Here is a 22290-nt window from a genome sequence, read left to right as displayed (position 1 = left end):
TTCAAACTAAGTATACTACAAATCCTTGAACATATTTACTGACATATCGCTTGAGACTTACTGATATAATATAATGAATATCATAATTCAACTTTATTTGGAGTACTTTCTTATTGCACAATGCACATTTCTTAATATTAAGCCTAAAATGTTTTTGAATATCATTATTAATAAAGATCGTATGATCTCTGTATAATATCAGTCTTTAAATGCAAGATATTTAAAGCGTACCTAAAGTATATTTGCAGTAATTCCACTTAAGCACAATCAAATATACTGAAGTATGTCTTTAGTTGGACCTCAGCACTATTTCCGGATAACTAAAGCACATTAAGCACAAAATTAGCTGTTCTAATTTAGCAGATTTTAAGTATACCAATTTAGTATACCGAATTGCCGGGTATATTAGGTACATAAATACGTAAATGTATTTGTAGTGTACTTGGCATACAATAAATGTGTTTCAAATACATTTTAGTATATTTATTTTTCACGAAGGCAGAACTTTATATTCTGCTTTGCTTTTGAGTTACATTTATAAAATAACTACTTTTCGACAGAAATGCTCATCACACAAGTGTATGCTGTGTTTTATCTAAGAAAATCACAGATTAACAGGTGTGTGTGTGTGTGTGTGTGTGTGAGGACCAGTTTGAGTTTTAGAGCATTGGAGTGAGGACAAAGAGAGTAAAGTGAGGACATTTTGGCCGGTCCTCACTTTCTGAGAGCCTTTAAAGGCCTGTTTGAGGGTCAAGACTTGGTTTTAGGGATGAGGTTATAATTAGGTTAAGGGTCGGTTTAGGGTCAGGGTTCGGGTCAGGCACTTAGTTGTGATGGGTAAGGTTAGGGTAAGCGGCTAGAGATTGCATTGTGTCAATGAATGTCCTCATAAAGATAGATGTACAAGAATGTGTGTATTTGTTGATAAACTCAACTTTCAAAATCAAATGTAACTTGAAGGTTATTCTGGCCAAAAACTGTCCATTTAAGCATGCAAATCCTCGTGGGTCTATGAGCATCTGGCGTCATTTATGGGACCTCATCAGGTTCAGTAAGATTCAGTGGTTTATCGCATTAGTTGCGCTTGAATTGTGGCATTCGGTGTGTGTGTGTGTGAATGCGACCGACAAGTGACCACATTACAGAAGAATTCAAAGAACAGCCCGCTTGCCATTTCAAGAGGTAATATAGACTTAAAGAATCATTTTAGCCTGTAACATGTTTCTGCAGCGCTGCGTTAAGTGCAAATGCTTTCCTCAGAAGCTCAGAACATTAATGACTGGAGTAGGAGGAAGAGTAATTGTTGTTCCTCATGGAAAATAGCCTTCAAAGGTGCACGCTTTGATTTTATACACACATACACACACACTCACACAAACAAACACACCAGTGTAGGAGGCTCTGAGAGCAGCACCCTTCAAAGCCTGCAGGATCCGGTCTGATGTTTCTGAGGCCGTAGAGAAAAGCGTCACCTCGTCCGCTCACCTGCATCAAACTCAAACCAGCTGAAGATGCGGGATCCGTGGGCTGTGAGAGAGATGGGCTTCTGCTTTAATGTCTTTGATTCTTAATCAACTTATTTCTATTTTTTTAATCAGTTTTGGGTTGTTTTCCCTGATTCATTTTAAGGCTGGATGATATATTATCTTATTTTAGGATGGGAGAAATTGCATTTAAAAAAAGCCCCCAACTCCCCTCTCAAATTGAGCTGAGAAAATGAAGCTAAGATGTTTGTAATAAGAATTTCTCTACTTTTCTGTCTTCAGTTTCCTTTTACATTTATGTATTTGGAATCAAACCCATGACCTTGGCATGACCTCTACTGTTTATTATTGTTTTCTGTCGTTTTAAATCTAACAAACTTTAATTTCGTTTGTAAAGCGCTTTTCACAATATTAGACCTAACTGACTTTAATTTTATGTATAAAAAACACTGAGATATTTCTCAACATATCACATTTTGTGTTCCACACAAGAAAGGCGGTCCACTAGGTTTGGAACGACATGACATGAGGGTGAGTAAATGATGATAGAATGTTTATTCTGGGATGAAAAATCCCTTGCAAACATTTGTGAGATGTTTGGCTTGCACCTTTCTTTAAAAATAAATGGGCCCTTCTGTACGTGTGGTTTGAGATTGCAAACACTTTCGTCTTCACTGTAAGTGCCTGTTGACCTGATCCAGGCATCAGCCCGGAGGAATCTCAAACTGTTTGTTATTTTCCACATGCTTCCACAACTTTTACGTGCCACCCAGTTTGACCTTTAGTCCGAGTCCTATACGGTGCTGGTTTAAGATTTGTATTGATTTTCTGAAATCTCACTTGCTTCTGATGGAGCCACTAATATCTTGGCATTTAATTTAGCCTGAAGTACTTACAGAAGAAGACAAACATCTAGTGTCTAGACTATGAAGTCGACAGGCTGGCGTGGAGTGATGGCTGATGGGATGTCTGGGGACCAGAGATGGGAGTCGCATCGATGGGAATTTAGCAATTCTGGGACTGATTCCTCGTATCGATTTTCCGACACAATTCTTTTAACATTTTTAGAGAATAAAAAATTGTAAATAAGAAACACATTTATGATTGCATTCACTGCAGATGATGAGATCATTTCAGGTCTCACAGAACATACAGTATATAAATGGAATGATTTCATTGAATATACAATTCTGGATGTCTAGTTTAATTGGTGCAAAATGCCTCACATTTGGAGCGTCTTTCACATTCTTGATGCCACAAACCTGTAAACTAATTCTTCTTCTGAATCACTTGTATTAACCTTCTACCTTAACATAATCTGGTACCTGGTACCTTAAAACATAATTGCAAGACAAGTTTACACAGACATTATAACATTGCACAGAGGTGACATAAATCCAGATGATATTTACTTCATTGTGTATGTATGCATGCATGTATCTGTATATATACAATACTGTGCAAAAGTCTTAGGCACGCTAGTATTATCACCTCAAAGAAATGGTTTTAAACCAGTTATTTATATATTTTGCAGTAGTGTTTCAGTAGGAAATATCAGTCTACATTTCCAAACATTCATTTTACCATTAATTGTAATAATCCAGTGAGATTTGTGTATGCACAAGGAGTCTGACAGCAGCCGGTATGATCTGATCTCACCATCATCGAGTCCGTCTGCGATTACATGAAGAAACAGAAGAAACTGAGACAGACTAAATCCAGAAGAACTGCGGGAACGTCTCCGAGACGCTTGAAGAAACTGACCTGCAAAGATACCTGAAACACTATGAGCAAGTGTACCTGGACAAAAGCTGTTTTCCAAATATTGATTTGATTTAGTTAATAGAAGTTAATTGATAAATAAAATCTATTTATGACATTATTTTTTGAAAGCATCCTCACTATACAGCACTATACACCTAAAACGTTTCACTGTATTGCAGGCAGGTTTCTTCAAGCGTCTTGGAAACATCGTATTTGTAGATATTTGTGCTTTGGTTTGCAATTTGTTCATTCATTTTATCAATTCAGTTCAAGGTTGAAATCAAGCTTCCTTGTGCTGTGTGTAAACTCACGCGCAACAAAATGACCCCATTGTAAAAGCACAAATACATAGAGAGAGTGAGCATTCATTTAGAAGAGATAAATGTAATTAAAAAAAGCTCACCCTGTAAATTAAAAAAATCCCCTCTATAAGGAGGTGCGTATTTTATGTAATTGATTATATATAATTAATTAATTTCATAAAAGAAATGAACAACCCATGAGAATATGCACTAATTTAAGTCTCAGTGGATAATACAGTGTTAGTTGATTCATTTTGAATTTGGGCATTCAGTGAGTGAGTCAGATTGGAGTGTCGGCTCCAAATGATGTGTTTCTGATTCGGTTCAAAGCGGCTAATGAATGAGAGTCGTTTGGGAATCGTTCTTCAGTCGTTGTGCTGTGTGTTTTTGAGGATTTTAGTGCTTTTTTTTTCTATTCTGTACAGTGGCAGAATTAGTCACAGCGTTTGTGTTCAGACATGAATAACTCCTCAAATCATGTGCGTTGGTGAGGAGAAGTGTGCTAAGTGATCAGATGCACCATTTTCACCTACTGGACCAGAAAACAGAAGAAGATCACAGAGACACAGTATAAGACTTCTCATATTAAATACACAGAAGTTTCAGGCTTTCTATTTAATGAGTCTCTTGATGGCTTCTAAACATTGTAAGCCCCTAAACGGCTGCATTCTAGTTCAAACAACATTATTAGACCAATAATGAATTTCTTGTGAGGCGTCCGTTTGTGGTATTTTTCCCATTAGGATGCTTTCAATCGCAGGCCGGATTACATGCTGTATTTCATTGCACAAACCTGCCGGGATAGCGGCGCAAAGCTCTTATCATGGGATAAATAAGCAAAGCGTTCTCATTTCATACGGCAGCTTGTGCTAATTCCCCGACCGCCGACGGCTCTCGCTGTGAAGAGCGCTGGATTTCTCAGAAGCGTTCCACTGTGTTTGTATCATTACGGGCACCATTAGCTGTCGTTTAAATCGTCAGCTGTTAGTCTATCAGCAGGTGTAATTGTTCCTTGCCAAGTTGCAGATATGAATACTGCACGGAGGGTTTAATTAGAATGCAAATGTGATTGCGTATCTCATGATAGCCGCCCGCCACCAGCTTTAGATTTTATCCCCAGGATGTAACAACCATACTTACAAGGCCATTATATATCGAAGCAAAAGAACTATATAACACAGCCAGTAATCTAAAAGCCAAACGTTATGTGTTCATAAATAAAATTGAGCGCATTTCATTTTGCATTGTGTGAAAACAGATATTTGTGTGAATTTTTAGTGCGTGGCCAAATGATAATACCTATAATTTACTCTTTAACATGTTTCGCTTTCAACATGCGGATTAAACAGTCTGGCATTCAGATCTACAATCAGTGTGAAAAAGAAAATTAGATCCGTATGAAATTCTAATTATAATCCTTTCAGATAAACTCAGCAGATACAATTAATCAGAAAGAAGCTATTTAAATTTGTATCCTCGTTACCTTGATCTTTTTCACTCGAGTCAAGAAAAATCAAGCAGGTGGCAGCGTTCCAGATCCATTTGTGTTGTATTAGCTTCATCAAATGCACTACAATCACGCCTGCTAATGTTTTAAAAGTCGCTTCTAGTTTTATTAGACGTTTCTGCTGATCCCGTCCCGCTCCAAACTAGCTTTTGTCCCTTGGCGCTTGCAGGTGGAAACGCGGTAAATAATAGATGAGATTCTGGCCAGTTCATCAGACAGATGTCTGCTCTTCATCGGAGCGCCGTTTGCTCCGCTGAACTTGCTTCAACTTTCTTAAAGGGCCCCTATTATGGATTTGTGAAAATGACCTTTCATGTAGTGTGTAACATATATATAGCTCTAAGTGAATGAAAACATCCTGCAAAGTTTTAAATCTGAAAGTGCACCGTATATAAAGTTATTGTCTTTCAAAAGTAAGAGTCGACTCTGAGTCAATGAAATGAATCGTTTTTCAAAAGCCGTTTCGTTGTGACCTCAAGACCCCACTTATTGCACGCGCAGACACCAAGGAACACTTGAACCTCAAACCAGCAGCTGATTCCTGTGGATACTGGTCTGGACAGCATCATGTCGAGAAGAAGCTGTGCTCTACAATGTGAAGGTAAAGCCAGTTTTTTTTTCCACTGCCCAAGGACGAGCATGTGAGGAATCAGTGGTTAAAGTTAATCTTTACCAGGATATCACAGCAGTATAGAGCTGGTAAGTCCCGCCCCCTTCGCTAACCCCACTGGACCTCTAGGTTGAAAAATCGTCAATGCAAGTGAATGTGAGAAAATAATTATTTTCTGGTCCCGTTTGAATTTTGCCATGAATGTGAACGTATGTTGTCTGTGAATTTTTTTATATAATTTTTCGGGTGAAGAATGCTACAATTTAGCGGGCAGAAGTTTGATACGGTTAGACTTTGTGTGAGAGCACTTTGTGGACTACAACTCTTCGCTGCTTTCGACGCGTTTGAAAGAAAAGAACAGCCCATTTTGTTTGAATGGTGACATTTGGGTACAAAACACACAGGCATCTCGATCTGTCTCCATAGATTATCGCAGCATTAGCACCGTGATTTGACAAGTGGAGGGAAAATGTGTTACGGGGTGACGTCACATAGGCGACATGTAGTCTTTCTCGTTTTGTCTTTTCCACAACTGCTAGCCGAAGAATCATACAATATACTGTCAAACTCGTAACATGAAAAATTATATAAAAAATTCACAGACAACATATGTTCACATTCATGGCACAATTCAAACGGGACCAGAAAATAATTATTTTCTCACATTCACTTGCATTGACGATTTTTCAACCTAGAGGTCCACTTGGGGTTTTACGACTTACCAGCTCTATAATCCTAAACTTTTGCTGTTCCCTTTATTTCACTGACGACTGCTTCTCAAATCTCGGAGTTCAATGCAGGATTCGCAAACCGCTTGTTCTTGAAAGATAGAGTTCAAAATGCTAGTTTTGGGTTTTATATTGTGTAGGTCTCCTGCTAACTCACGTTAGCACTGTCTTCTGCTAATCAGTTGTGGGCCACTATTACCTATGACTGTGTCTATTAATGCAGATTGTCTGTTGTTCTCACTACTTTGAGGAAAGATTAAGCATGGAGAAAGATTTGTTTTACCAACGTTTGTTACATCAGTCATTCACACTAGAGCTCGACTAACGTATACATTGCATACATGCACTGTTATTGATACAGTTTCCACATGTTCACCGCTGTTACGCCCCGTCTAGGGTAAAGGCTTAACATAAATAAAAAACAACAACAACAATGCGATTTCTAATATGAAAAAGTGAATGAAACAGTATTTATTGAGTTTTAACAGGTTTAGGATACCATGGGATTTTACCTCAGGAGCCGACAAGGCCAAAATAACAAACAAAAACAACGAATTTGGAATATACCTCTTACTGCCCTAATCCACAAAAGAAAAGAAAAGAAAATACAATTACTTCCCTAACTCCCTAATCCAAAACAGACACACAAAAAAAAAAATCTAACTAAAAAGGTGGCGTCGGTCTCCCTACCTCCCAAATTACTGTGTACAATATATACACAATTAGAAGTGCTAACAGAGAAATGTAAGGGGGTAATCTGTACTCAAAGTCGTTAAACAGGCGGTGGTCCAAACACTCAACTCAACAGTCCAAAGATAAACACTCTCAACAATCTTTACACTCAACAATCTTTACACTCTAGAAGCAGTTAACAAAGTCAGGCAAGCAAAACACAGCATGTGAGCACAAAAGGCTAATGAAGCAGAAACAAAGGAGGCATTTATATGCATCCAGGTGTCAGCTGATCAATCAGGGCGTGGCACCAATCAGACTGCAGGAACCAATCCGGTCTTCTTCCTGGATACCTCCCACAATAGCATTTAAAACACAGACAGACCAAAAGGGACGTAACACCGCAATATATTAGAAAAATACTCGGTAAATAAATTAGTACAAGTAAAATAATCGGTTTGTTGATGGACATGCACTTGTTAATGCTGATGGTGAGGAATTACAGTTGTAACATCTCATAATGTACATCAAAATGAGTAGTGTATCACTGATAAACACTGAGTCCTGCTCGAGTCGTCCTTGCGATGGAGGTTCGGGTTGAATGACTAGTTCTTCCAGTGTTTCATCATCGGAGTCGCGCTCGCATTGATATGGTAAAATCAACGTCATTGTTCGTTACTGTCTTTAGTTTACGGTGTAGGAAGCCTCAGGACACGCAGAGCTGACGTTGTTATGGCAATGGGCGGTTTGGTTTTCGACACGCTGTACACGGTAGGCCAATCACAACAGACTGAGCTGTCTGGCCAATCAGAGCAGAGTAGCTCGCGGAAAGGCGGGATTTAGAGAGATTGATTCATCTGACGAGTCGTTTGAGAATCATTGAAAAATGTGGTGATGTGCAAATGTAAATTATGAGGAAATTAAGCAGTTTTTTTACCTTTGATGCATGTAAACCTGTTGTAGGAGACTCCACAACAACATTAGGAAACTTTAAAATAGCATAAAAGGGGCACTTTAAATCCTGCTAGCCGGTAATACATTTCTTCCGTTTTCCATTCAGTGGTTGTGACGTATGAATCATACATGTACTGCACCACAGGAAATAAACATTTGGGTGAATGTAATTACTGTAATGCAAAATGTTCTCCTAGACCTAGCCATTACTGTAAAATCCAGTTTTCAGTGTCTCATGATCCTTCAGAAATCATTTTGATATGCTGATTTGCTGCTCAAGAAATATTTCTTCTTCTTATCAATGTTGTTGTGCTGCTGCTTAGTATGTTTTGTGGAAACGTTGACACATTTTATTCTCTAAATGGAAAGTTCACAAGAACAGCATTTAGTTGGAATGGAATCTTTTGCAACATTATAAATGTCTTTACTGTCACCTTTGATCAATTTAATGCATCCTTGCTTAAGTAAGTCTTCAGTAATCCATTTCTTTAAAAAACCTTACTCTCTCCAAACTTTCGAATCATAGTATATTTTTTTATATATTTCCTATTTCAAAGGGATTCTGGAATAAAATGAGATTTTTCCAAATGATGAGTCCCAATCCAAATAGTTTGACGTAGGTCACTGGTTAGCTTAGAAAAAGCCATTGAAGTCACCACTTAGTCTGTTTCTTACAGATGAAATGTCACTGGTGGTTTCTGGTGTTGGTCCAGGTGTTATAATATGATGAAAGGGTCATTTAAATGAGTGTCAGACCAGCGGTCGGCTGCCCTCATCAACGACCCCTGATTAACCTTCATCACTTTCTTCATTTAGAGGAACGATTTTGTCCGTTCCGGTCAGAAAAAGTGCAACGAACGTCCAACTTTTGCTTCATTCAACTTGACAGCCGAGCAGAGACGGGGCTTTTTCGGAATTAGACTATTATTCTTTAATGAGGGCCATATAAGAGGCCATTAAGATGGCAATTCAGTGTTAATGGAAACACAATGGGGGAAAAACTGCAGTGGAATTGACAACAGTGGCAATCCCAGGAAAAAGTTGGATTGAACTGGATATACTCTCTGATGCATTCTGTGTTTAGGGCTTTCATTTAAAAATAGATAGTTTTTATGCATATATATCTGTGTTGTTTTACTATCATTGCATTTACTGAATGCTTTACATATCATTTACTGAATGATCTGAATGCAATTAAATCTTTTTAGACAACTCATTCCCACCTTCCCATTTTCTTTCTGGAAATCAGCCTGCTTCACTAAAGTGAGATAGAATGCTAGTGTAATTTCAGGTTGAACCTCCAATATAACTTAAACACATAAACCCTCTCTTTGTATTTTCCCGAGATGTGCAAGCATTTTTCCAGCTAAGCCTGATTCCTGAATGCTCTCCTCCGCCAGCGCTGAGACAACAGGAGCTCAGGGCTTTAGAAACCTTTTAGAGAAACACTCTGCAATCGATCATACATACTGCTGTCCCTTTCCCATAACATTAAAGGACAAAGCTACTTTCTGGATGCTGGTTTGAATTCTAAACACACACTTTGTGTCAGTATAGACGTTCTTCCGGCTGTCCGTCCCTCCGTTTGGCTCTCAGTAATGAGCCGAGGTCAAGCATCTGCACTTCTCATTTCAGTGGCCATGTCAATGTCTTCTGACACACGTATTCAGCTCTGCCCTAAATACTAAAATAGGCTAGTTATGCTACTCTGAGGCTAACTGGCTGTTATATAAACTCTAAACTCTGGTTTTGTTTCGTTTTGTTTTAGTGAACACGGTGAGCATGACAATATCACCCACAGGGGCGTAATTTGTGGGGGGTGGGGGGGGGGGGAGAGATAACCCCCCCAATATTTAAATCTATGCATTATAACCCCCCCAATATTTATACCATGATCACATGAAAAGGAGGCATACCCAAACTTCAACCCCCCCAATGTTCAAACCAAATCTACGCCCTTGATCACCCATGATTCAACAGGACGCCACTACAAGTCTAACCAAACCTCGATCTGCCAGTTAATCTACAATTAAAGAGATCTCATGAGCATGAATATTCTCTCATGACCCGATAAACCGAACTGCTTATCGGGTCATGAGAGAATATTCATGTTCATGAGATCTCTTTAATTGTGTGTGTGTGTATATATACACTCTAAAAAATGCTGGGTTTTTTTAACCCAATGTTGGGTCAAATATGGACTAAATATGGATAAAAATGGACAAACCCAGCCGTTGGGTTACATTTTTAATGTAACCAATGCAATTTGTCCATTTTTAAACTGCATTTTTTAACCCACCGTTGGGTTAGTCCATATTTGACCCAACATTGGGTTAAAACAACCCAGCATTTTTTAGAGTGATATGGAAAATGTACATCATACATTTTAAATTTGTGTTCAATGTTTCTTTGAGTATCAGAAAAGTATCAGAGTATCAGTAACACTTTACAATAAGGTTCATTAGTTAACATTATTAAGGTTTTAACTAACATGAACTAACAATGAGCAATACATTTGTTACAGTATTTATTACAGTTTATAAAACACTGCTGTTCATTGTTTGTTCATGTTAGTTCACGGTGCATTCACTAATGGTAACAAATACAACCTTTGATTTTACAAATGTATTAGTAAATGTTGAAATTAATATTAACCAAGATTAATAAATGCTTTAGAAGTATTGTTAGTTCATGTTAACTAATGTTAAATAATGAACCTTATTGTAAAGTGTTACCATGTTACATATTTATTTCTTCTGAGGAATTAGAGGAGTAACATCTGAGACCGTGTTTAAGACTCCATTAACCCTTCTGAGCTATGAAAGAACAATATGTGAGCATTAAAATGGTTCTCTGGGTATAAACATTGTCTTTTCTGGTCCGGTGGCGGTCTACAATATCTCCATCTTCAGTTTGTCTGTCCTGATTATGAGCGAGACACACTGGGCGGCTCAGTTTGGGTTCACTGAGCTCCACCTGTCTGACGGCTCGATCCATCTGGCGTCCATCTTTGGCCACATTCAGCATTTTCACTCGCTCTGCTGCCAATGTCCCGAGCAGGTGTTGTTCTCACAGCGCGGTGTCCCACCGTTAGGTAATTTTATCATGATTTACGACAGACAGGTACCATTTATGATGCCGTCTTATCTGATTTACCCTGCGCCGCTGAGGTGGAGGATCCGCATCTGCAGAGACGCCGCACGGCACTATGGGTGGCCTCACCAATGCAGATAATAAAAGAGGGATTTGACTGAGATTTTCAGGCTTATTTGTGTCAGTATTTATGGGTCCGCTGTCGGTAAATGGACTCTTTTTCTGATGGGCTCAGAATAGTAATGTTGTTAGCAGCGTAAGGGGTTTTACAGTCAAAGACCCAGAACCAGATGTGATGAATGAAGACCCGGAGTCAGAATTATAATAAATTAAAGAAAAGATTTACTGAAGATATTTTGCCGTGAGTCTTGAAGTCAGCTTCAAGACTCACATGGAGTTCGTAGGCCGCCCTGCTTTCAATTACAAAGATCACAGCAGTTATACCCTCCACCAAGGTGTACGGTACGTCCTTGCTTCAGGTTGAATGATTCTCATTGGCTAAGAAATAGATAACCATAGTAATTTTCCACACATATACAGATAGACTGAAGCATATCTCCATCGATTAGGCAGCTGACACTCGGACCCTGAAGTTAGGCTCGTCGTGACCTTCCAGTTTGCAGATCTGGGTTGCTGGGCGCCAGTCTGTCTCGAACAAGTCAGTCAATCTCCCATAATGCCAGTGGTTCCTTAACCTATAACCAAAAAGACTAACACACACACCGACACACAGCCTCCTCAAGGTTGGATTTGGCCGGGCTCTAACTATAAACAGGAGAGTATTCTCAAAATATCAAGATAATGCGTTCTTTCTCTCAAGGAGAGGACACTTCGGTCTAACTGGAAAGTAAGGCTTTAACTGAGAAATAGTCCCTTAAACTATAGACTTCAATGACCCCTGTGATAAATCTCACAAGCCTAGAGAAGTCATTCAACTCATGTGACATTTAGAGGAAAAATATTGATGAATATCTTGATTATAATCACTTATTAGATATACATTGAAGCAGCAGTTTATTCCAATTGTTAGACAGTCCGTGAGCACAAAGGTTTTTAACTGCAAACCCTACTGTACTATATATATATATATATATATATATATATATATATATATATATATATATATATATATATATATATATATATATATATATATATAAAATACTTTTTCTGAAATAAATATTTCTGAAATATTTTCTTGTAAAACATACTCTAATAATAATGTTTTATTTACAATTTCGAATATATATATATATATATATATATATATATATATAATTTAAAATTGTAAATAAAACATTAAATAATTATTAGAGTATGTTTTACAAGAAAATATTTAAGTATTTCTACTTCAAAATTTCTTTTGATTGAATGTTACTTGCCTTTTTTAAAATAATTTGTGTAATTTACTAGCTATTTCTGAGTGAAAATTGTTTCAATGGAAATACGCACCACTGTTTTTTGTTCAGTGTAAAAGGACAGTTAATTAAAGTAAACGAAAACTGTCATTTTAAACTTCTCTGAGCACAAAAGGAGATATTTTGAAGTCTGTGCCTGTTCACTTTTCTATACAGTGAAAATATTTACAGTAAGGACACCAAAAAAACAGTCTGAAGGGACTTTTATGCTACCTGTATGGTGCTTTTTGTCATTTTTGGAGATTGACTGCCTTCATTCCCATGGGCTTTCATTGTATGCGTCAAAATTCTGCTAAATATCTACATTTGTCTTCCATGGAAGAGAGAAAATCCTGTAGGAAACAATGATGATAACATTTTTGTTTTTGTGCAAATTATTGTATGTGAAGGCTTAGGTGGGATATTGAAAGGGTTAAAGAGAATTTCACAAATGAAAAGATCAAGATTATAACCTAATCTAATCAACTGGTTGTTAGACTATGTAGTCATTTGGAAATGTGATATTCCATAGGAATTATTATTTTTGTAAAATATACCCGTACGCACCAATGGTCAAAGAGAGAGAAAAAATAACATTTTGCTGCATTGTTGAATCAGCCATAACGCCTGTTTGTTGTTCGAGTGACAAGTTATCACAGACTACAAGCAGGTCTTGAACAGGATTATTTCAGTGGAACGGCTTTATCCTCATTAAGATGTGTTGATAAAACATGAAGGAAAGATGGGGGGGAAAGGTTTTATACTGTATTATATATTTTATATATATATTCAAATGATTCATCCAATCTTTGTGTGTTATTAAGAGTTTTACATTGCACACTAGCCTATCAACATGCTAACATCAAACTATTGAAACTACTTGTGAATCTGTGCTTCTTCACATGAGTGTCTATATATAGAGCGTTTCAAATCAGGCACTTATAAGGGTTCTGTTTCAATTTGCATGCTTCCTTAGACGGCAGCTGTTGTTTTCTCCCAATAAACCCCTGCATCGTTTATGAACAGCATATGATGCAATGTACGCCCTAATGCAGTGCATGCCATGTGAAGCCCTCAGCTCATCCAGCTCTTCGTCTGTCTCGTGTCCTGCAGGTGCTGGAGGCTGGTCTCCACTGGACTCCAATAAGTATCAGTGGCTGGAGATCAAGCTGGAGCAGCGGACGGAGATTACAGCCATGGCCACCCAGGGCCGATACGGGAGCTCAGATTGGGTCACACGCTACCTCCTCATGTTCAGTGACACGGGCCACAACTGGAGACCGTACCGACAGGAGGATAGTATCAGGGTAAGAGCTTAAATCCTCTGAGCCGTGCAGCTTCACCTGAGATGAGGAGAAACATGCCCAGACAAGATAAAAACACATACACGCCAATAGACTTAGAGAGTGCAGGGCTTGATGCTTTTTTAAATTTGGACAATTTACGTGCTGGACTTTAGGGGTGCAATAAAAATGCATCAAATAATTTATTTTCCTTAATAAAGGGATACGATGAGACATTTACAAGCAAAATTATTTAAGCACACTCTAGGATTGTAAATGCTTCAAACTGTATTTGTTTAATAATTACAAAATTATTGATATTCTAAAAACTGAATCAAATTGTTGTTTTTTTTTACTGAAATGCCAATAATAACCAGAAGAAAATATTGTTCAGATTTTTAAATGTAAACAAGCATTAAAAATACACCAGGACTCTTATTTTGAAATGTCTTCCTGCTGCTTATTCAAGTTATGAATGTTTACTTTATGGTGTTTGTATTGTAATACGTTTTAGATTGTAAGAATGAAGTATTTATCTTCCTCGCTGTATATGAGGAAGATGAATAATGCACTCTTACAACCATCTGAAACTTATTACACAAGTAAACATTCATAATTCATCAACAGATTCATGTTCAGAAATGGATTAGCATTAGCAGTGTCACGTGATCCTTCAGAAATCATGCTAATATGCTGATTTGATGCTTTAGTAACATTTCTGATTATTATCAATGTTGAAAACAGTCGCAAACTGTATTTTTGTGAAAACCAGGACATTTTCCTTTCCGAGATTCTTTGATGAATAGAAACATTTATTTGAAATAACATAATAAATGCATTTACTTGTGATCGATTTAATGCTCCCTTGCTGAAAAAAACTGATCTGACCCCAAACTTTTGAACGGTAGTGTTATACATGATTGCATATTATTATTTACATCTAGTTATTGTCTTTGTGACCCATCAGACCTGTATGTTCTTCATTAAATATAGAGCCATTCTACTCAAGATACTGTCGCACATGTTTTCTTCTTTTCACTAACATTTAGCTAAATAAATAGAGTAAAATGCCAATAGTAAATAGATCTACAGTAGCTATAGGTTAGCCGATTACTTTAAAAGTCCGTGGATATTGGCGTCAGTTCGCACTGTCGTTTACACTTTCTCCATCAAGCGGATGCGATGAGACCAGTTTTCCTGTTCGTTCACGTGTCGTTCGGTATAAAGCCTGTTGAGAACAGCAACAGAGAACCGTTAGTCACGAATCTGTCTGTCGTCAAAAGCACTTAGAGTTTAAGACGTGAGCTTCTTTTCCCTCTTCTGAGAGCGAGAACTTGTCTCCTCTACCAGTGGAGGATTTGCACCTTGACTCTTGATATATTTCACAGGCCACTTTAGAGCAAATGAGATGCGCCGCCTCAGCAGGAAACAGAGCAATTTGTTGAGCTTAACGCTCCACTCCACCAGACGGCTGATCCCTTCAAACGCACTGAGAACGCTACTCAGCTCCCAATTACTCTGAGCTAAGAAAGACCAAATTGCACACATCTCTGACAGATATAAGGACAAAATGAACATTCCTCCCTGCAAAATAATCCACAATAACTCTACTTTGCCTCTTAAAATGACTAGCAGGACCTTGGCTGGAAAATACCATGATTATATAAACCGACTGAGGTGATGTGTGGGTGTTAGCTGGTTTAAGCTGGTCTGACTGGTTTCACAACTTTGCCAAGCTTGTGTTTTAGGTGGTTTTGTGGATGTTCAGCTTGTGTCTTAGCCTGACAAACTGACTGGTAGATTATATATATATATGTATGTATGTATGTGTGTGTATGTGTGTGTATTTGTGTGTATGTATGTATGTGTATGTATGTGTATGTGTATGTATGTGTATGTATGTGTATGTGTGTGTATGTATGTATGTGTATGTGTATGTATGTGTATGTATGTGTATGTGTGTGTATGTATGTATGTGTATGTATGTATGTATGTGTATATGTGTATGTATATATGTGTATGTATATATGTGTATGTATATATGTATGTATGTGTATATATATATATATATATATAAAATTAAAATATAAAACTCCCAAATATTAAAAAATATATTTTTATATTTTATTTATATACTTAATATACATCAAATATTATAGAATGAATATGGTTTCATTTAGTTTTGTTTAATATGCATTTAAAAAAGTTTAATTCTTTTTTATGTAATTTGATTATTTTCATTTCATTTTAAATTATGTTTATATAAATTATATATAATGTAATATATAGAATATTTACATTTATTTGTATTTATATATGTTGAATATACAGCTTAAAATGTTTTTTTTTTTTTTTTTTTTTTTGAATTATAGAAATAAATCTAATAAATGTGTGTGTGTGTTTCAGGTAAACCCTACATTATAAGGACAAAATGTCTCCACAAAGATGGCAGTATCTAAAGTCCTTGTCCTTGTGGAGACATTGTCTGGTCCCCGTGAGGAAAACCGCCTATAAATCAGAATAAATTGTTGTTGTTGTTGTTGTTTATGTGAAAATGCAGAAAGTTTTCTGTGATGGGTAGGTTTGGGGATAGAATATACAGTTTGTACAGTATAAAAATCATTATGTCTCTGAAAAATCCCCATGAACATGAAAACACAACGTGTGTGTGTGCGCGCATTTGTTCACATTCTAATGCATCTAATGTAAACACTACCTAAGACACTCATGAGCCTATTAGTGGAGCACTGAGTTGACTGGTCGTAGATCAGCGTAACCAGCCTATCTTAGTTGTGAGATCAGCATTTTTGATCAGGTTATTACTAGTGTGGACGTTACTGGACAGAAGTGCTTGTATTGATTTCCTTTAACACAGAGTCTGAGTGGATGAATCTGCTCACTGACCCATGGTGATGTTGAATCGCTCCGGTCGCCACAGGGTCTCGCCTCGTGCTAAGTAGAACTTAAGTTATAGTCTCGTCTCGTCGTGTGTGAGCCCACCTTTCGGGATCAACAATCTGCATCTTTATGATCCAATGGGAAACCATATAAGATGCAAGACCGCATTAGTGCATCATGTCAATGTCAAACCACAAATATCATGAAAGGTCACGAAACGCTGTTGTTCTTTTTCATTTGAGGCTTTTTCTGGGAACTCCAACGCCGACAGTGTGGTGATGTACAAACTGCAGCATCCCGTCATTGCTCAGTATCTCCGGATACTGCCTCTGGACTGGAACCCCAACGGCAGGGTGGGATTGAGACTGGAAGCGTACGGATGCCGATACAGTACGTATTTCATATTTACATTTCAGAAATGACATGAATTTTTTATTTAAAATTTATTCATTCATTCATATAATGATTTAAAATATTTCACGTTATGAAATGTTTATTTATTTAACAACTGAAGTATTATTTAAAAATCTTTCATGTTATGAAATTTCTAAATGTCTCAGATTACTGTTTTTAATCAAGCTTGAACTTCTATTTATCATTTATTTATATATATATAGATCGGTAAGATTTTTTATGTTTTTAAAAGAAGTCTCTTCTGCTCACCAAGGCTGCATTTATTTGATTAAAAATACCAACAAAAACAGTCATATTGTGAAATATTATTCCAATTTAAAACAGCTGTTTTCTATGTGAATATATAGTTAAGTGTAATTTATTCCTGTGATCAAAGCTGAATTTTCAGCATCATTACTCCAGTCTTCAGTGTCACATGATCCTTCAGAAATCATTCTAATATGATGATTTGATGCTCAAGAAACATTCATTATTATTATCAATGTTGAAAACAGTTATTTACATTTTTATTTCATGATGCTATGATGAATAGAAAGTTGAAAAGAACAGCATTTATCTGAAATCTAAAGCTTTTGTAACATTAAACACTACCGTTCAAAAGTTTGGGGTCAGTAAGAATTTTTATTTTATTTTTGGGGGAAAGAAATAAAATAAATCAATACTTTTATTCATCAAGGATGAGTTAAACTGATCAAAAGTGACAGTAAAGACATTTATAATGTTAGAAAATATTCTATTTTAAATAAATGCTGTTCTTCTGAACTTTCTATTCATTAAAGAATTTAGAAAAAAAAATTTACACAACTGTTTTCCACATTGAAAATAATAATTAATGTTTTTTTGAGCATAAAATAGGCATATTAAAATGATTTCTGAAGGATCATGTGACTCTGAAGACTTGAGTAATGATGTTGAAAATTCAGCTTTCATCTGAGGAATAAATTACATTTTAAAATATATTAAAATATAAAACAGTCATTTTAAATTGTCATAATATTTCACAATATTACTGTTTTATTTTTATTGTTTTTTATCAAATAAATGCAGCCTTGGTGAGCAGAAGAGACTTCTTTTAAAAACACAAAAAAATCTTACCGGTCTAAAACTTTTGACCAGTAGTGTATACTGTATATATCTTATATTTATTTATTTATTTTTAATAATTCATAATCAAGCGAACTATAAGTAGTTTGAGGCAGTTTACCTTTAATCTAAATCTTCCTTTTTCCCCCTGTTTTTTTCTGTTTGTTTTTTACATAGCGGATGATGTCAGTCTTAAGCAACACTTGTTAGGAGCTCATATGCTGTCATGTGTTATGGCCTAAGAGCAGGCGTGTGTGTCCTGTGCTCTCTCTATCAGTATGCTGATATATGATTGGTCTCTCAGAGGTCCTGTGTGGCAGCTTTTGTCCTGTGGCTCTTTTTGAATGAGGTGTATTGTCCCTGAAATCACACGGGGCCGAACTGCAGAGCCTTAGCGTTTCTGCCATTGAGAGCTGTCAGCAAAGAGCCCGTCAATACACACACAATGTTTATTTGCCTCAAGTGCATTAACACAGCATTTGGATTGTTTATATGTTCATAAATATAGCAGACCATTAGGGACTGAGAGTTTTTTTTCCCCATCCATCCGTACAGATGTATAATTTATTGAACAGATCCTGCAGGTTCTGCCCAGTGTCAGCCGGTTGCATCATCTCTGAGGATCTCAGGTCTAAACTCTCTCTGCTCCACTTACAGCAGTGAAGGTGCTGAGCTGTCCCTGAATACATTACAAGTGCCAATAGACATGCTCAAGGACGCCTCTAATTATAATGCACAAAGTTGAATTCTTTGCGTTGACTCAAACACACAGATCAATGCTTTGAAAGCGTCACAGAGTCCCAGTGTTTCACTCTTCAGGAGCGACTCTGAACATTAAACTCAAACACCAGGAACTATTTAAACATCACACACACAATATTTATTTATTGGTCGTTATTATTTATTTGCTCATTGTAGTTTATGTATTTATAGTTCATTTTTTATTCGTTTTTATTTTTATTTTAGTTCGTTATTTACTTCTGTTTATTTATTTAGAACAGTTCATTATTTATTTGATTATTATAGTTTGTTTGTTTATTTATGCATTATAGTTCATTTTTATTTCTTTATTATAGTTTATCTTGTTCAGTTTATTTATACATAGTTTGATTATTGTAGTTTATTTATGTGTAGTTCATTATTATTTATTTGCTTATTGTAGTTTTTTATAGTTCATTTGAATTTGTGTATTTGTTGTAGTTATTATGTATGTTGTATGCATTATTATTTAGTAAGTAATATTGTTCATTATTTACTTAGTTTTGTTGATTATTCTATATTTTAACGCATTATTTGTTTGCTCGTTTGTTCATTTCATTACAGTTAATTTACTGAATTAAGTTGAAGCGTTGTGAAATGATGTCACGAATCAGTCATTTTTCCTGAGCAGTTGATCTGTTGTCTCTGATCTTTGAGTTATTTTCTATCATCACAGTGTATTTGCTCCTGCTGTGTTTCCAGGCTCTGATGTGGCCGGTTTTGATGGCAGTGGTCACTTGCTCCTCAGGCCGGATCCCAGCGCCTATCCTGCAGAAAAAGACGTGTTATCCATGAACTTCAAAACCCTGCAGAACTCTGGGATGCTGGTTCATATGGAAGGCCACAGCGGACACACACTCACTTTGGAGTTATTCAAAGGGAAACTCTTACTACTGCTTAGAAAAGGTACTAATATGCATGTGCCATATTCATATGCCTTCTTTTGGTAACATTACCTGGTAACACTATATTTTACAGTGTCCTTGTTACATGTGCTTACCATAGTAATAACAGCATAATTACATGCAACTAACCCTCAACCAAATCCTAATCCTACCCTAACCCTATAATAACTACATGTAGTTGCTTAATATTACTCAGTACTTAAATAAATAATTACACTGTGACAATGACAACCTTAAAATAAAGTGTAAGCCTTTATTTTAAGGTGACGTAGTTACATTGTACTTACTATTCTATATTTACTATATAGTTACAGTTAATGTTTGGTTTAGGGTTAGTTACTTGTAATTATGCATAATTTACTGTTATTACTATAGTAAGTACATGTAGTAACGTGTTATTACGTCACCTTAAAATAAAGTGTTACCCATCTTTTTTATTAAAAGGGAACTGGTATGCATTTCCTCATATTCTCCATTGTTGCAGCTCCTCTCTTCCCAGTCTGTCAGTAACGCTCTGTTAAGTTCCTGTCTCTATGAAGCTCCTCCTTCTGAAAAGCACACTGTGCTCTGATTGGTCGGCTGGATCAGTGTGTTGTGATTGGTCAAAGACTTTGAGTGTGTTTGTGAAATGTCCCGCCCCTTACCATAACCGCCAGTTTACTAACTCACTCAACCAGGCCCCGCCCCTTTATTCTGCGTATGAATTATTTAAATGAGGAATATTGGGACGTGTTCGTTCCCGGAAGAAACTCAAGACTACAATGGAGGCGTTTCAGGGAGTTCAGAAACACTGACACTGATGTACAGTATAACTCCCGCTGGAGGGACTTTGTGCTTATATATACGTATATATAAAACCTGGACATGTTATTCCAAGACACTTTAAAGAGCAACATTAAATTACCATGGTACATCTGCAACATATGACAATACCATGGTACTATTCAGTAATTTAAGTTTATTGTTAGTTAAATTCTCCAGCAGATTAATGATCTCTCTTACTAATGAATCAGGTTTGCTGGTACATTCAGAAGGCTTGTTCTTCATAAGGTGTAAGGCTTTCAGGTGTCGTTCAGAGACTCAGTCTGTCGTGAGCAGCCAGTGTGGCACTGATTCACAGATACCCATGAGCCATCTGTGATCGCAGCGTTCGGGTGTCACTGCCAGCCCCAGTCTCTCTCTCTCTCCTCACACACACTGCTGAACTTACAACTGTACAACTGCAATGGCACAACGTGCTTTCTGAACACGTCAGGGAATAATCTTACGTCCAGACCCGTTTTCTGTGAGCTCACATCATTTCAGTCGAGTGGAAACTTATTTTAGACGTGCGATGAGATGTCATTTACAGCCCGACACAGACCGGCGGGTTTACATGGCTGTCACTCAAGACCGGAGCTCTCATTTCAACACTTTACAATAACCTTAGTTACTAACAACGAACAATAGTTCTACAGCATTTATTAATCTTGGTTAATGTTAATCTCAATGCATATTTTAAGATCAAACATTTTATGTGTTAACATTAGTTAATGTACTGTGAACATAATTAATATTAAGGTTAATGACAAAGGTTAACAAATGCTTTAAGAATATATTGGTCATTGTTAATTTGTTAATGCGTTAATGTTAAAAAGAGACCTTTTCTTTTTTTGTAATTGACACAGGATATGTGTGTTATTTCACTTTCCAGAATTGACTTTTCATAGCTTGTGAGTCTCACTTGAGGATCAACTTTGTCTTAGATGTTTCTCCTAATATGCCTTTTGATACATAAAAATGGTAACACTTTACAATAAGGTTCCATATTTTAACATTAGTTAACTACTAAGAATGAAAAATCATCTAAAGGATTTATTAATCTTAGTTAATATTAATTTCAACATTTACTAATACATTATTACAATCACCAGTTGTATATGGTCATATTATTTAAAGGTACAATATGTAAGAATTTTGTTTCAAAATATCCAAAAAAAACACGTGTTATATATTTCTTTCAATTGTGTGCTTACATTATCCTAAATGTTTCCAAGAATGTGTAAATTCAGAGAAATTCACAATTTTAAAAAGTGTCCCTGGTATCCCTGGTTTCCGCTCGTACTGCCATAGTAACCATAGCGACAGACGTGGACAACTGCGTTGCGTCTAGCGGCACGCTCACGCTCACGCTGTTGTTGTTTCGATCAAACATTATGGATCATGGAAAGCAGACTTTGGGACAAAAGGAGAAATAAAACAAGGATCAATATCAACGTGGCAGCAAGTCTCCCCATGTAATCTCAATACTGTCTCGGAGGAGAAACATTTGAGATAAAGGAGATTTCTTTATCTTCTTCATCGGTCTGTAGTTGTAAAACTCACATGCTGCATGTCTGTATACATTTGACAATTACTCTTTTGTGTTCGATTTGCAATTTATGTTTGACTTTTGGCA

At 36.6% G+C, this 22290-nt stretch overlaps 1 protein-coding gene across 1 annotated transcript in view; it reads left to right on the top strand.

The window, feature by feature from the left end:
- Window positions 1–22290, top strand: part of cntnap3 (contactin associated protein family member 3) — a 125470-nt gene that overhangs the window by 29368 nt on the left and 73812 nt on the right. The window contains exons 3-5 of the mRNA XM_084400122.1: window positions 13625–13818; window positions 16935–17082; window positions 19651–19854. Of these exons, the coding sequence (XP_084256248.1) occupies window positions 13625–13818; window positions 16935–17082; window positions 19651–19854 (546 nt within the window). The remainder of the gene's footprint in view (window positions 1–13624; window positions 13819–16934; window positions 17083–19650; window positions 19855–22290) is intronic.

This window comes from Rutilus rutilus (assembly GCF_951802725.1).
Source record: "Rutilus rutilus genome assembly, chromosome: 25".
In the NCBI taxonomy this organism is placed as follows: Eukaryota; Metazoa; Chordata; class Actinopteri; order Cypriniformes; family Leuciscidae; genus Rutilus; species Rutilus rutilus.
The sequence above is the reverse complement of the archived record's forward strand: the minus strand, read 5'-3'. Positions and strand labels throughout refer to the sequence as shown.